Below are 13,134 nucleotides of genomic sequence, written 5' to 3'. Positions count from 1 at the left end.
TTAAGTGTTCTGTACATTTTTCCTATTAAAAATAGACTACTACCAAAATTAACTCTACCTACAAATATATAAAGAAAAAATTCTAAGTTCAGCAGTGTTAGAAATGATTAAAATGTACACAGCTAGCAGGTCAGTGTTCTCTAGTACATGTGTACATGCGTTATGTATATGAGAAAATACTGTATGGTCAGAACAAAAACATAGCATTACTTTATACAGACTGCATCTAAGCAAACAAAATCTGTACAAAAGGCAAATGGTGCACAGACAAGAGCAAAGATCTAGATAGTAATAATTTTTAATACATCTAAATTTGAGCTGTCCCATGCCTGTGAAACTGAACAAGTTCAAAAGAAAACCACGGAAGGCAATTTTGTAGTCTCGATCACCAACTTTAACTTGTGATTATTTAAAACCTGGTGTCCCCCCATGGGAGTTTTAGATGTAGTTACGGATTCGCGTTAAGATTTTCTGTGCCATCCTGCAACTTTGCAAGAGAAATACTGGCGTCAGGCATAGCAGTCAGGACACTGGGAGAGTCTCCATGCCTGGGACAGGCTTCATCCCAGATAGCAGAACCGTAGCTCATAGCAGTCAGGACGCTGGGAGTCTCCATGCTTGTGACAGACTCATCCCAGAGAGCAGAACCGTAGCTCATAGCAGTCAGGACGCTGGGAGTCTCCATGCTTGTGACAGACTCATCCCAGAGGGCAGGACCACAGCTCACTGGGAAGAAAATATTCCTAAATTATGTCTTGATCAAAAGATCTGTAATCAAATTTATATCTTCAATTGAATTAGGGAACTTCATTTCATATGCACTAAATAAAAGTTATAAATGATTTGTAAAGCTAAAATTTATCTTTCTAGATTGTTTTATTCAGAAATTCTTAATACTTAGTGCAAGTATATTTTATTACCCTGTCTCTTAATGAAATTAAGGCCAAGTGAAGTGTTTCATTCAAAATCTTAGAGCCAGAAAGCACTACAAGGTTTTAGGTTTTTTTTTGAGTACATTAACCATAGGTCAACAAACCTTTGAAAATAATGCAAAGCTTTATAGGTAAATACACTTTTAATGTGTGTTCATCTTTCTTTTCAGAATTACCATGAGATCATGACTCGTCATCCAGAGAATTATCAGTGGGAAAACTGGAGTCTAGAAAATACCGCCGCCATCCTGGCCCGCCGTTTCCCCGACAGCTTTATCTGGGTGGTCAAGTGCTCGCGGATGCACCTGCACAAATTCAGTTGCTATGACAACTTTGTGAAAAGCAACATGTTTGGCGCACCTGAGCACGACCCGGACTTCGGAGCCTTTAAGCACCTGTATATGTTATTAGTTAACGCTTTCAGCTTAACTCAGAACGGCTCACTGTCCAAGACGAGGAGTGTTTGGGATAAGGACGGTAAAGGAGCTAACTGTGAGTCTAATCCTTGTTCTTCTCCTAATGGTGGCCAGGAGAACGAGAGGACCTGTGGAAACGCTGACGAGGCCGCTGTGAGTTTTGCTCCACTGTCACTGAATGGCGCCTCGTTCACTTTGGTTGGGTTCAGTAAAGGCTGCGTAGTTTTGAATCAGTTGCTGTTTGAGTTGAAGGAAGCCAAGAAAGACAAGAACATAGACACTTTCATCAGAAGTATAAGAACAATGTATTGGCTGGATGGTGGTCATTCTGGGGGAAGTGACACTTGGGTCACATATCCCGAAGTCTTGAAGGAATTTGCTCAAACTGGGATTACTGTCCACACCCATGTGACACCGTATCAGGTACAAGATCCAATGAGGTCCTGGATTGGCAAGGAGCACAGGAAATTTGTTCAGATCCTTGGGGATCTGGGCGTGCAGGTGACTAGCCAAATTCATTTCGCAAAGGAAACTCCCTCCATAGAGAATCACTTCAGGGTTCATGAAGTGTTCTGAGACCTAGCGTGCTTCCTCAGCGGGAAAACTGCGTCCTTTGTCATGATTACAGGTGACGCAATGGCAGGGTAGTTAGATGCATTGTCAGCGTGTGGGCTAAGAAGATGAACATTCCAGAACTCTTGAGTGTCTTACATGGTAGGACTCCTTGCTTGTACATGTGGGCAGCTTTCACTTTGGATTGGATCAGAATTAATTTGAAATCCAGAAGGGTCGTGTGTGATAATTCTATGTCCTTTGAAAACGGAAGAAACTTGGTGTTAGTCTTAGTGTTTGCGTTGAGAACAGCCGATCTTTTGAGACCTCTTCTCCACTAACGTTGGTAATAACAGCAGTTCAGCCATTGACCAGACATTTCATTTTCTCTGTCCAGGGGTCCTGGGGGAGACTTGCACCCTACATCCTCCCTCCCGGGAAAGTTCTGTGAGCCCCTGAACTCATTCTCAGTTCTCCCAAGTGTTCGTGTTTTTTTGTTTTGTTTTTTGTTTTTTAAAGTTAAAATATATTTATTCCCGCATATCCAAGATCATAGAGTTGTACAGTTGGTTTTTAAAACATAGTAGACTAAGCACTGTAACTTAATTCTTAATTGACAGTTTTTAATTATGTTAGTTTGCTGTCACAAGGAGACAGATTCCACAGACCTAAATCAGTGTTTCTTCAGAAGCATGGTTTTGTCTGCCAAGAGAAAATAGCTTTCTTTGGCCAAATGTAAAATTACATTGAGATAAGAAAGGTTACAAAGGAAAGTTTGAAGACACAAATAATTTAAATTTTGGCCCAGAAACTGAATTTGCTTAACACTGCTACATAATTTGGGTGAAGTTTCCTTCTGCCCATTTTTCTTTACTAGATAAATGCATTTTGAAAAAAAAAAAAAAACAAAATCTAACGAATTTCAAGCAGTACTGGAACAAAGCTGTGTGGCTATTGAAAGTGGCACTTTTTATTTATGAATAAATTTGGTTATTCCATGACCTCTAAAGTTTTAACCAAATAGGGAAATAACATGCTGCTTTGGGATCGAAAAGAAAATGTATCCTAAAGCGTAGTGTTAGTATACAACATGTTAATTTCTCGATCTCTTCCAGAATTACGTTTAAATCACTCTCTATTCCCAGTATTCACTCACGCCAGATGTTTGGAATGAATGCAGTTCTGTCAACTACAGATGAGGGTCTACATTTTCTCAGTACTTGTCTGTTGTTTCCCTTTGAATGTCTTTGGAGACTAGCCCTTCCCACAGTAGACCAAGTCACCTGGTTCTACCTTATCGCGCATTTCCTTAACTTAGAGCCCTATTATTGGGTGACTACATTCAACTTGTTTAACCCTCATCAAAGGTACCACTCAGTGTAGAACAGCTGAATTCGAATGGTCATATGGAGGGAAGGCTTGTCTCGGTCCTTCGGTCTCCACTCATGGGAGTGTTCCGTTGTTGCAGTGAAGTGGACATTGATCCGAGGGACACCTAAAACTGCCATGGCCTCTGGAGACAGTGTTGAGTAGTACGAGTGCTTTGGAGTGGAAATGGTTGTTTGTCCCCACACGGGCATTTCTGTGTAAAACTACAGTCTCGTCCTCTTCCACATCGGTTTTAAAACTGTATGCGTTAAATCTGTTACTGTAAACGTGGGTCCTACTTGATTGTGCCTTTGTAAAGTCACCGAGAGAAGCTGTCCTAGAAATGTGAACTTTGTTCCCACCACAGCATGGATGTAAACCTGTATTAAAAATAGTAACCCACAGAAAGGTCGTTTGGATGTGTTTGTCCACCTTGCTACTGTGTCTGCTTCGACTTTCCTGTCTTTTCCAGGCGAACAGCTGTCCTTCCACTGAGTACACTGGTCAGCTGCTCCATAACTGTCCGTAGGACACTAGAGGAACTCCTAAAACCTCTCCCTTTTCTTTGCTGCTCATCTTAGCTATTTATACTCCTTTATCCCCATAAACAACTGTTAAGAGTATAGTGTGGTTCATTTCATTTCCGCAGTGTCCAAGCACCCGCCTCGTCTAAGAGAATCTAAGCCACAAGGATCTAACAAGTCCCAGCAACATGTTAGCGGTGAGACAACACAACAGACCAGAATTTAGGAAGGAACACCTTATACAAAGTACCCCATTCGAAGTCCTCTTAGAGGAAGGTGAATTAACAAACACCAAACACGGGGTAATGATCTCATGTGTGACTCACACTGCAGTGGACTTTGCAGTTCTCAGGGATGGAGACAGCGTCTCCTGGCATGTTTAAGAAACCCAGTGATGACTTCCGCGTTTGAAGCAAGGTTAACACCAGAGTGCCAGCCTGTAATAACTCTTGACCCACCTGCCAACCAGCACTGGAGGAAGGAGTCACCACAGCCCGCCTTTCACCTCCCCGAACGACCTACCGTACTTCACACCTCCTAGGAGTTAACGTCAGCTTTGTGTAGGTAAGTAGATGTTCACAGAATTGCTACAAAAGGACAAAAGAAACCTAGCCTTGTTGACTGTCTCTTGGTATTTCGTATACTTTGAAATCATGGAATACCTGCTCTTCATGACCTAGGCCAAGACAAATACTGAGTCATGCAAAGCTAACAGTGTTGAAATGTTTTTGAACACGATGTACGGTCACAGGTGTGTCTCCCACGGCCACTCGGCCTCATCTCAGCAGCTGCTGTCACTAGGTTGGCTGTGTACCCAGCAGAGCTAATCCTGGCTATGTAAACGTTTACAGAGCATACACTGTACAAACAGCAGAGATCTAAAGGTTTTTGTGTAATTAAACTGGACGAATTCGATGCCAACTCGTATCCAGACTCCGTGGTTGCATATTTTGTATTATATTCTGCCATCCTCCCATTGACTGTTGGTTTCATTGATGTTCATGTCTGCATCTAGTAAGCTGTATATTTGCTTTGTTGGGAGACAGTGAACTCGTTCAGCCCTGGACCAGCTGGAAGGATGGGGTGGGACTCGTGGCCACCACCACTGTAATGTTTCTGTAGCCGCTCAGTTAACCAGAATCGTCTCTGCACTCCAGGGTGATTATGTGATTTCTAACACACATCCACTCAACAATTAAATATTTTGAATCCAATGAATTAGTTAATGTTTATGTTATTCACTTGGCCTTAAACCAAAAGATGAAAGCATCTTTATTTAAAAATATGAGCAGGAGAATTGTCTGAAAACTTCTCACAGGATTCATTGCAGTGCTGTAGACTTCAGGAGCTAGCAAGTCTCAGAGGAAGACGGGTGACTAGCCTCAATCAGGTGCTGGTCCCTACCTGACTCTGTAAACTGTGTTATAATCGCTTCACTTTCAAGGTGAAGATGAACAGATCCTCCGGTTCCCTCGGCTACCCAACAAGGGTCTGTGTAGGTCAGTTTGGTTCTGGGTCTGAACACAGGTACCTGTGCTATGGGAGTGCTCTACCACCGCGTGTTCCCAACCCTCTATATGAATGGTTAGTTAACTCAAAGCTAACTAAATACTGTGTGAAGTCAGGGTTCACATCTTTCCCTTTCTGAGAAAGTCAGTGCTTTGCTCAGGCTAAGAAGATGAAAAAAGAATCTGATAATTAGACATGGCTAGTGTACAGCGTACTAAAACATTTTTTCCAGTACACATTTCACCTTTGCTCATCTCAGTAATTTCAGTTTTACTTCCAAAGATGACTAGGAAAAGTCATGATTCTTATATACTTTTCCTTTCTTTGTTACTCCAGCTCTAAACAGGGCACCGGTGGATGAGCTACCTTTAACAGTAATGGTTTCCTTTAAAATGTGTTTAATTGATGGGCTCAGATTACTTTAGATGGACACGTGTACATTAAAGACCATTGTTCTTCAATGGCACTGAGTAATAGTCATAAAGAATAGCGCGCACACACAAATGGGTCATTATCTCCAGAGAGTACATCCATGGGCATCCTCACCTGCCCAGCTGTTGAAGTTTAGATGTAAGTACTAACTAAAAAGAGAGAGACAACATCAACGTGGCAGGAGAGGCCAGGGGAGACGAGATACACCATCAACGTGGCAGGAGAGGCCAGGGGAGACGAGATACACCATCAAATGTGTTCACTGTTAGCATCCTGTAAGCTTTACTAAGTATCTAACCCGTTCTGTTCTCTCATACACTTCCTGCCTCACGGAAGAACATCCCCCTCTGTTTAATCTTACAGCATGTGACGACGGGCTCACTGATGGACAGGCTAAGCCACTCAGAGCATTAAGGCCACGGGCTTGGAAGGAAATGTTGGAAAGCGGCTGCGTGGAAGAAGCCTGTGGATTCCGGCCAGGCGACTCCACTGCATACAAATGAAGACACACAAGGCCCCAGCTGCTACTGGCAACCATCCAGGACCACGAGGGCAGCTAGACCTAGGATGACGCCAATCCTGCGGCTGAAAGAGTGGGGTGGGGGCGGGGCAAACAAAGGTTTCGGTGGACTAATAAATCACTGCGAAACCAGGGGTCATTCCACCAGCAGACTTCATGTAGTGATTCAATACATTTTTTATTGGGTAGGAATTTACTTCTTTATGTCTAAGAACCACAGAATGGTTCCACTAAGCACTCTCAGCCTGTATCAAGTAGAAATCAGATATGCATCTCCTTTTATACCACAGATCTGAGACTGATTTATTCAGTTTTAAAAAAAGCATCTTTAAATGTTCATATATTGTAGTTCTTGAGCTGATTTTTATTTATTTTTAAATTTTTACTACAATTAGTTCATTTTTCTTTTACTCCAAGTTCTTGCTGTAGGCTTTGTCTTGAATACGTAGGACCATCTGGCGTGCATAGAAGTCCCTGTACTCCTCTGGTAGTTCAGCCAGTGTTTTCAAAGCTCTGTCCAAGATCTGCACAGCTCTGGACGCGGCCACAGGGTCTTTGTTGCCATAGGTGTCTGTTCTGTCGTAGCATTCCGATGGAAGGTGCTTCCAAAAGACATTCACTCCGACTCCAAACGCCTCAGAAGTCACATTATGGAACCATAAAGCTGTACAATTTTTTTTAAAAAAAAAAGTTAAAAATAAAACTTACAGTTAAAAAAAAAACAACAACAACAACAAAAAAAAACAAATATCAGTGAAATATCACGACTGCACAGAGCAGGCTCCTGGGGCTGCAGACCCTGCTTTCACTCAGAGTCACGAGCACAGCTCTGTTCTAAACCCCTTAGGGATTTTCATTTTCCCCACCTAGAATGAAAGACATAATAAAGTGTATTTGCTTTGCATTCTCTGATTGGGGCAGGCTTCTGTGTTACATGTTTACACTTCCTGATGCACACAATCACATCAGAATATGGAGTGTTTTGTACACAGAGCATTTTAGTTATTTGAAGACCATGCCTGGTCCTTGGTGATCCAATTCCGTACATGTTCTCAAAATCTTCCTGTTCCAAAGGCAGTCTGGTCCCCTGACTTAAGGTAGCACACACTGTAGCTTCAGGTTTTAGATTCTAAGCCACGTAGATCCAGTCCTTTACCATAACTATAAAAACCACAGTCGGCCCTTTGGTGGTGAAGAAGAAACCTGACCACACTAGTTGGCTATTTTTCATTTTCACTAGCAAGTTTACTGTTTTCCACTAACATCTTTACAATGTACACGCTATAAGAGTATTAAAGAACACCTCTGTGTAGCAGATGGGGCGCTAACCATGCCAAAGTGTTCAGTCTTATGAAAGAGGGTTTAAATCTTAGAAACACTTGTTCTAGGAGTGTTCATGGAAAAACAGTAATTTATAAAAGTTGTCTTCAACATTTTGGTTTTAATTATAAGGTCTTTCAGAATCTTTATTCACTTGTTAATATACCAGAAAAATCTAACCATTCTGATAGGTAAATCTAAAGATGGAAATCTTGTTTTACATTAAAATATATGCAAATACTTAATTTCCAGATAAAATGAATATAGAGTAATAGAAAACTACATAGCTCTAATCATGTTCTAAAGACACAAAAAACAAATTTAGTTTATTAAATGGCAATAGACTAGATAAAGGAGTAGCTGCTGAAAAAAGTACGGTACTAAGTCAGTGCATCACGGCCCTGACCAGACGTGTGAAGGGTGCTGCCTTGGAGAGTAAAAAGACTAGCAAGGCCGTGGTTCCTGATGCTCACAGGACCTACAATCTACCCTCAAGTATGTCACCTGACTTTCACTGGTTATAGATGTTTCAAAAGTTAATACTATCACTGAATAAATATATAGTTTATGAACTACAAACTTATGAATTACAGCAAATAGAATTCCACAAGGAACCTTGGTCAATAAACCCCATTACTTAGGGTCTTTATAATTTTAAGGTATGCACGTAAATGTTAATTACAGATAATAACTACCACCATTGTTACTAACATGGAAATTTTATGAGCATCCAAATTAATGTTTATTTCTTGAAACTGTATACAGAAGTTTTCAGATGTTGATATTATAATATTTTGATATTTAATAAAAATTTATAATCTTCTTAGAAAATATTTACCATTTCTAAAATGCCTATATATTTCAGAAAGAAAATGATTTTTAAAAAACAACCAGGTACAACCTTTTCCCAGATATAAGGTATAGTAACACACACAGAACAGCCTACTACATCCCTAGACAAGATGGTACAGCCTTGTGCAGCAGCAGTTCACTGTCCTGAAGATGGGAGACAGCTGTGATCCAATGATAAGCACCTGTATGTCTAGACAAATAAACACAGCAAACACACTGGTGTGATCTAGAGGCCTTACCAGGAATGAAGAGAACATCGCCAGCTTCCAGGGAGCACTCGTACCTCCGCGCCTTCGGGAAGAGTGGGTATTTATCTAGGTCTGGGCTGTCAATATTCAGCACTTCTGACTTAGAACCTAGTTCCCAAGAGAGATCACACAGATTGAACCAAGACCGCACTGTTTAAAAAGTAATCACAAATATAAACTTGAAACTCAACTCTTTAATTATTGTATTTACACTTTACTTCTGAAGCCTAAGATAATTTTCAGTGACCATTCTTTATACAAAACAACCAACATCCATCATCCATGCAATCCAGTGAAATAATCTGAAACCTTTCTGTGGTTTTCAGAGACAGGGTTTCTCAGCCCTGGCTGTCCTGGAACTCACTCTGTAGACCAGGCTGGGCTAGAACTCCCAGAGATCCACCTGCCTCTGCGCTCGAGTGCTGGGGTTAAAGGTGAGCACCACCATGCCTTGTCCTGAGACTCATTCTTTATACTGCCTGTCACTCACACACACAATGGAGACCACACCCTAAAGTGTGGTCTTCCTACATTATTAAAAACAACAGAATAAACTGTAGAAACATAAACTCAAGCCATACCTGATAAATATAAGTAGTGTGCATCTCGAGGACTGAACAGTGTGACTCGCTTCTTCCCTGTCACTTGTATTAAAAAGTTATCCATTACCTGAAGATCAATGAGATTTACATATGAGCAGTATCTACAGTGAGTCAACGGAGACAACGGCCCTCTAAAGAGTTAACTTTGGTGTCTACAATTCAAGTCAATGGAACCAACAGCATTCTAAAGAGTTAACTTTGGTGTCTACAATTCAAGTCAGTGGAACCAACAGCATTCTAAAGAATTAACTTCAGTATCTATAATTCAAGTCAATGGAACCAACAGCACACTAAAGAGTTAACTTCGGTGTCTACAATTCAAGTCAACGGAGCCAATGGCACTCTAAAGAGTTAACGTCAAACCTCATTCTTTCCTTCTCTTTTTTATTGGGAGGGGGTCCACAGGGTCTCACTATGTTGCTCAAACTGAACTTCTGATGCTCCTGCCTCAGCTTCTGAGTAGCTGGGATCACAGGCATGTGTCACTGCATGTTAAACCCTATCCCTTCTGTGAAATTCAGCCCACATAAAACCCTTACAGTCATAACTGAATCCCAGTAATGAAAAGCTTGTGTTCCATGCACAACTGTGTCTTTATTGAGGACATTTCCCATGTTTCTGACATGGGAAAGACCAGCATTAGGAAAACAGGAAATGAAATAACAGCGTCCATGTACCTGCACTGCCCTGGGTTAAGGTTTGTCTTCTAGGTTATCGAGCTGTGCCCTGGGCCAAGCAGAAATCACCCCTGCAGCTGCTGCTGACCTCTGCAGATGTGTCCACCCACAGTGTGGTTATCAACACCACGATTGTGAGACTATTGTACAGGCCTCCCATGAGGCAAATTCCCACAGTGTACTTTCCAATGAACCGGTGCTGAGTTTCCCTGAGCATACAGACGGTGCCCTCTCTGCACTGAGCAAGATGTATGCCTGGTCATCATATATTAATTATCAACTGAACATTTCTTCTTTCAGCACGAAACCTTTACTTAGCAAACTAATTCTGTAGTTATAATTATTATTCCTCTGACTTCTTTCTTTTTTTTAAGTTTTTCAAGACAGGGTTTCCCTGTGTAACAGTCCTGGCTGTCGAGGAACTCACTTCCGCCTGCCTCTGCCTCTCAAGTGCTGGGATTAAAGGCGTGCGCCACGACTGCATGGCTCCTCTGATTTATTTTTAAGACAAGCATTATGTAGTCTATTGTAACTCAAGGTCAAAGGAAACTACTTAAAATTTAAAGCATGATCAATAATGTTGAAAATACATGAAACACATTATCTTCTCACCAATCATTCAAGCAGAACTTTTAAAATATGCTGAGATTCCATGTTTGTCTCATCTAATTATAGAGTTAGTATCCTGAAATCCCCTCTAAGTTCTAAATGTCCTAGACGAAGTATGCACATGCCCCAACAGTCTGGCATGCTGCCACATGCTGGGATTCCTGCCAGTGGGAGGCAGAGAAAGCAAGCTCTGAGGTCATTCCAGTCAGTGCTTCAAAATGTAGCTCCCGTTTCAGCACAGCAAAGGCCTACGGAAACGCAACAGGTGTTACAGTTTCCTGTTTCTCCAGCCGCCAACACCGAACGACACACAACAGCACGTACAAATACAGTCAGCAGATAGCCAACGAGAAGACAAGCAAGATCCAAGTCTGTACGCCCCGCTTGTGTTCTCTAGGGGTACATATCCTAAGGCCTTCGGGGACCCCAAATTCTTACTCTTGCAAACCATTGCCCACAGTTTCTTCCGCTGACCTAAGTAAGGACTTGGCTGGCAGTCAGGTGTTTCACTGAGACGCCGTGTTCCCACATCGACCCGGCTAAACCACGCCCCATCTCATAGCTACAGTAAGAACCTGACCACAGGGGAAGATGTAGGACTAGGCTTTGCTCCAGCCGACACCACGGCACTACTGTCCCGCAGACGGCTGACTCTCTCAGCGGCAATGCTCAGGTCTCTAACGGGGCCGGTAAAGCTCAATCTACGAATGTCAGACCCGCAAGAGCAGCAGATTTGTCAATCTTTCCATTTCTTATTCTGTAATTTACGCACATCGTAGTGAGTCCAGAGCTGCAGGCCAGGTGAACTGATTCGAAAAACACTGGAGAAGAACTGCTCCTCTTTGAAGAACGCTGGAAACTTAATATCTCCTCCTAGGGAGGGAAACTGCTGTCGGATATCTGCAACATCCTGCATCAACAGACACACACAATATTTAGATTACAAACAGTATCTGGGAAGAATTTCAACAATAGCACCGTTGGCGTGATGGTTCCTGGAAGGCACAGCACGTGGGCAGGAAGGACGAAGAGGCAGGCGTCTGTCGAGTGCTGTGAGGCCCCTGATGCAACACCACCAGCCCCTCGCCAGGGCTGCTCAGCCTGTGTCTCAGCACTCCTGTGTGGTCACATCAGAAGTCACAGTACGTTCCTAACAGTAGCAAAGTTACAGTCACCAAGTAGCAACGAAATCATTTTATGGTTGGGCCAGCACAGCATCAGGAAGGTTGAGAGCCGCTGCTCTAACCTTTCTAGTGAAGGAGAAACGGACTTAAGTATCACTACTGTCGGCTTCAACATAGGTAGTGAGATTCTGTTGTGTTTTATTAAACCTTGTCTGAGGATCAGAGTGCAAAGCTAAGCCACTAGAGGCCAGGCAGTGGTGGCTCACTGCTTTAATCCCAGGACTCAGGAGACCTCTGTGAGTTCAAGGTCATCCTGGACTACTTGGGATTGACCCAGTCTCAAAGAGAAACAGCCAGACCGTGGGGGCCCACAGCTTTAATCCCAGCACCAGGGAGGTAGAGACGGGAAGTGACATGGCTGGGCGGAGAGGAATGTAAAGCAAAGCTGGAGGGGACAGGAGTTGGGATGCAGTCTGAGGATTAGAAGGACAGGACGCCCCTCAGTCTGAGCACTGGTAGCAGAAAGAACTCCCTGGTGGCAGCTGCACCGCATCTCTGATCCTTGTATCTGACTTTAGGCTTTCATTATTAACACAACTAGAATGTGAACTACAAATACCCTCACTAACACAGACTCACGAGCACTTTCAGCAAGAATCACAGAATGCATATCTAGTCTAGCCTTATAATTTGCCTCTGAATACATAAAGGCTCATCTAATGAATCTTCGGGACTCTTAGGTAAGTATTGTATTAGCTGTAAGCTATATAGCAGTAGAGACTCCTATTGCACAGAAACTAGATGACTGAGATTCTACAGTCCTGAGTGACTAAATAATCATCTCTTAAAGATTTTTCAATCAGGGACACAAATCATTAAAGAAACCAAAAAAAGATGAAACGGGTTACAGTGTGAAGATGCTCATGGACGTTTTAAGTAACTGCTTTAAACCACAATTCTTACCTTCCTCGGGTCTTCTCCAAGTGACCGCAAGTAGTATTTCTCATCCTAAACATCCCAAAGAATAGCATCAGTATTGATTAAAAAACAGTGAGAGATAAGAGATGGAGTAAATCTTAAAATAGGGCCGAGTTAAGTCATGTAAAAATCCAATTATCTTACCCTTCCTACTGATGCCCCCTGGTGGCCACATAAAGGAACGTTTTTGTATGCTGCTCAGGACTGGATCTAAAGGCAGCAGAAGCACGCGTGAAGCCACCGATTAACTGGTACTTCAATGTACACTGCTTTAATATTTGGTAAACCAAATGTGAATCCAACAAACAACTTCTTAATACAACTAAGAAACGAGATAAAAACACCTTATGCCAGGCAGTGGTGGTGCACGCCTTTAATCCCAGCACTCGGGAGGCAGAGGCAGGCGAATCTCAGTGAGTTCGAGGCCAGCCTGGTCTACAAGAGCTAGTTCCAGGACAGGAACCAAAAAAA

At 42.4% G+C, this 13,134-nt stretch overlaps 2 protein-coding genes across 2 annotated transcripts in view; one reads left to right on the top strand and one right to left on the bottom strand.

Annotated features, from left to right (window-relative positions):
• CUNH2orf69 (chromosome unknown C2orf69 homolog) overlaps positions 1-5,000 on the top strand; it is a 9,549-nt gene extending 4,549 nt beyond the window's left edge. The window contains exon 2 of the mRNA XM_005366353.3: positions 1,103-5,000. Within this exon, the coding sequence (XP_005366410.1) occupies positions 1,103-1,924 (822 nt within the window). The 3' untranslated portion in view covers positions 1,925-5,000. The remainder of the gene's footprint in view (positions 1-1,102) is intronic.
• Positions 5,001-6,417: 1,417 nt separating this feature from the next.
• Positions 6,418-13,134, bottom strand: part of Tyw5 (tRNA-yW synthesizing protein 5) — a 16,433-nt gene continuing 9,716 nt past the window's right edge. The window contains exons 4-8 of the mRNA XM_005366352.2: positions 12,649-12,693; positions 11,334-11,471; positions 9,255-9,342; positions 8,665-8,781; positions 6,418-6,917 (exon numbers count right to left, since the gene is read on the bottom strand). Coding sequence (XP_005366409.1) covers positions 6,661-6,917; positions 8,665-8,781; positions 9,255-9,342; positions 11,334-11,471; positions 12,649-12,693 — 645 coding nt within the window. The 3' untranslated portion in view covers positions 6,418-6,660. The remainder of the gene's footprint in view (positions 6,918-8,664; positions 8,782-9,254; positions 9,343-11,333; positions 11,472-12,648; positions 12,694-13,134) is intronic.

The sequence above is a fragment of the Microtus ochrogaster genome, unplaced genomic scaffold (genome assembly GCF_000317375.1).
Source record: "Microtus ochrogaster isolate Prairie Vole_2 unplaced genomic scaffold, MicOch1.0 UNK8, whole genome shotgun sequence".
In the NCBI taxonomy this organism is placed as follows: domain Eukaryota; kingdom Metazoa; phylum Chordata; class Mammalia; order Rodentia; family Cricetidae; genus Microtus; species Microtus ochrogaster.
This window is presented reverse-complemented; position numbering and strand designations above follow the sequence as displayed.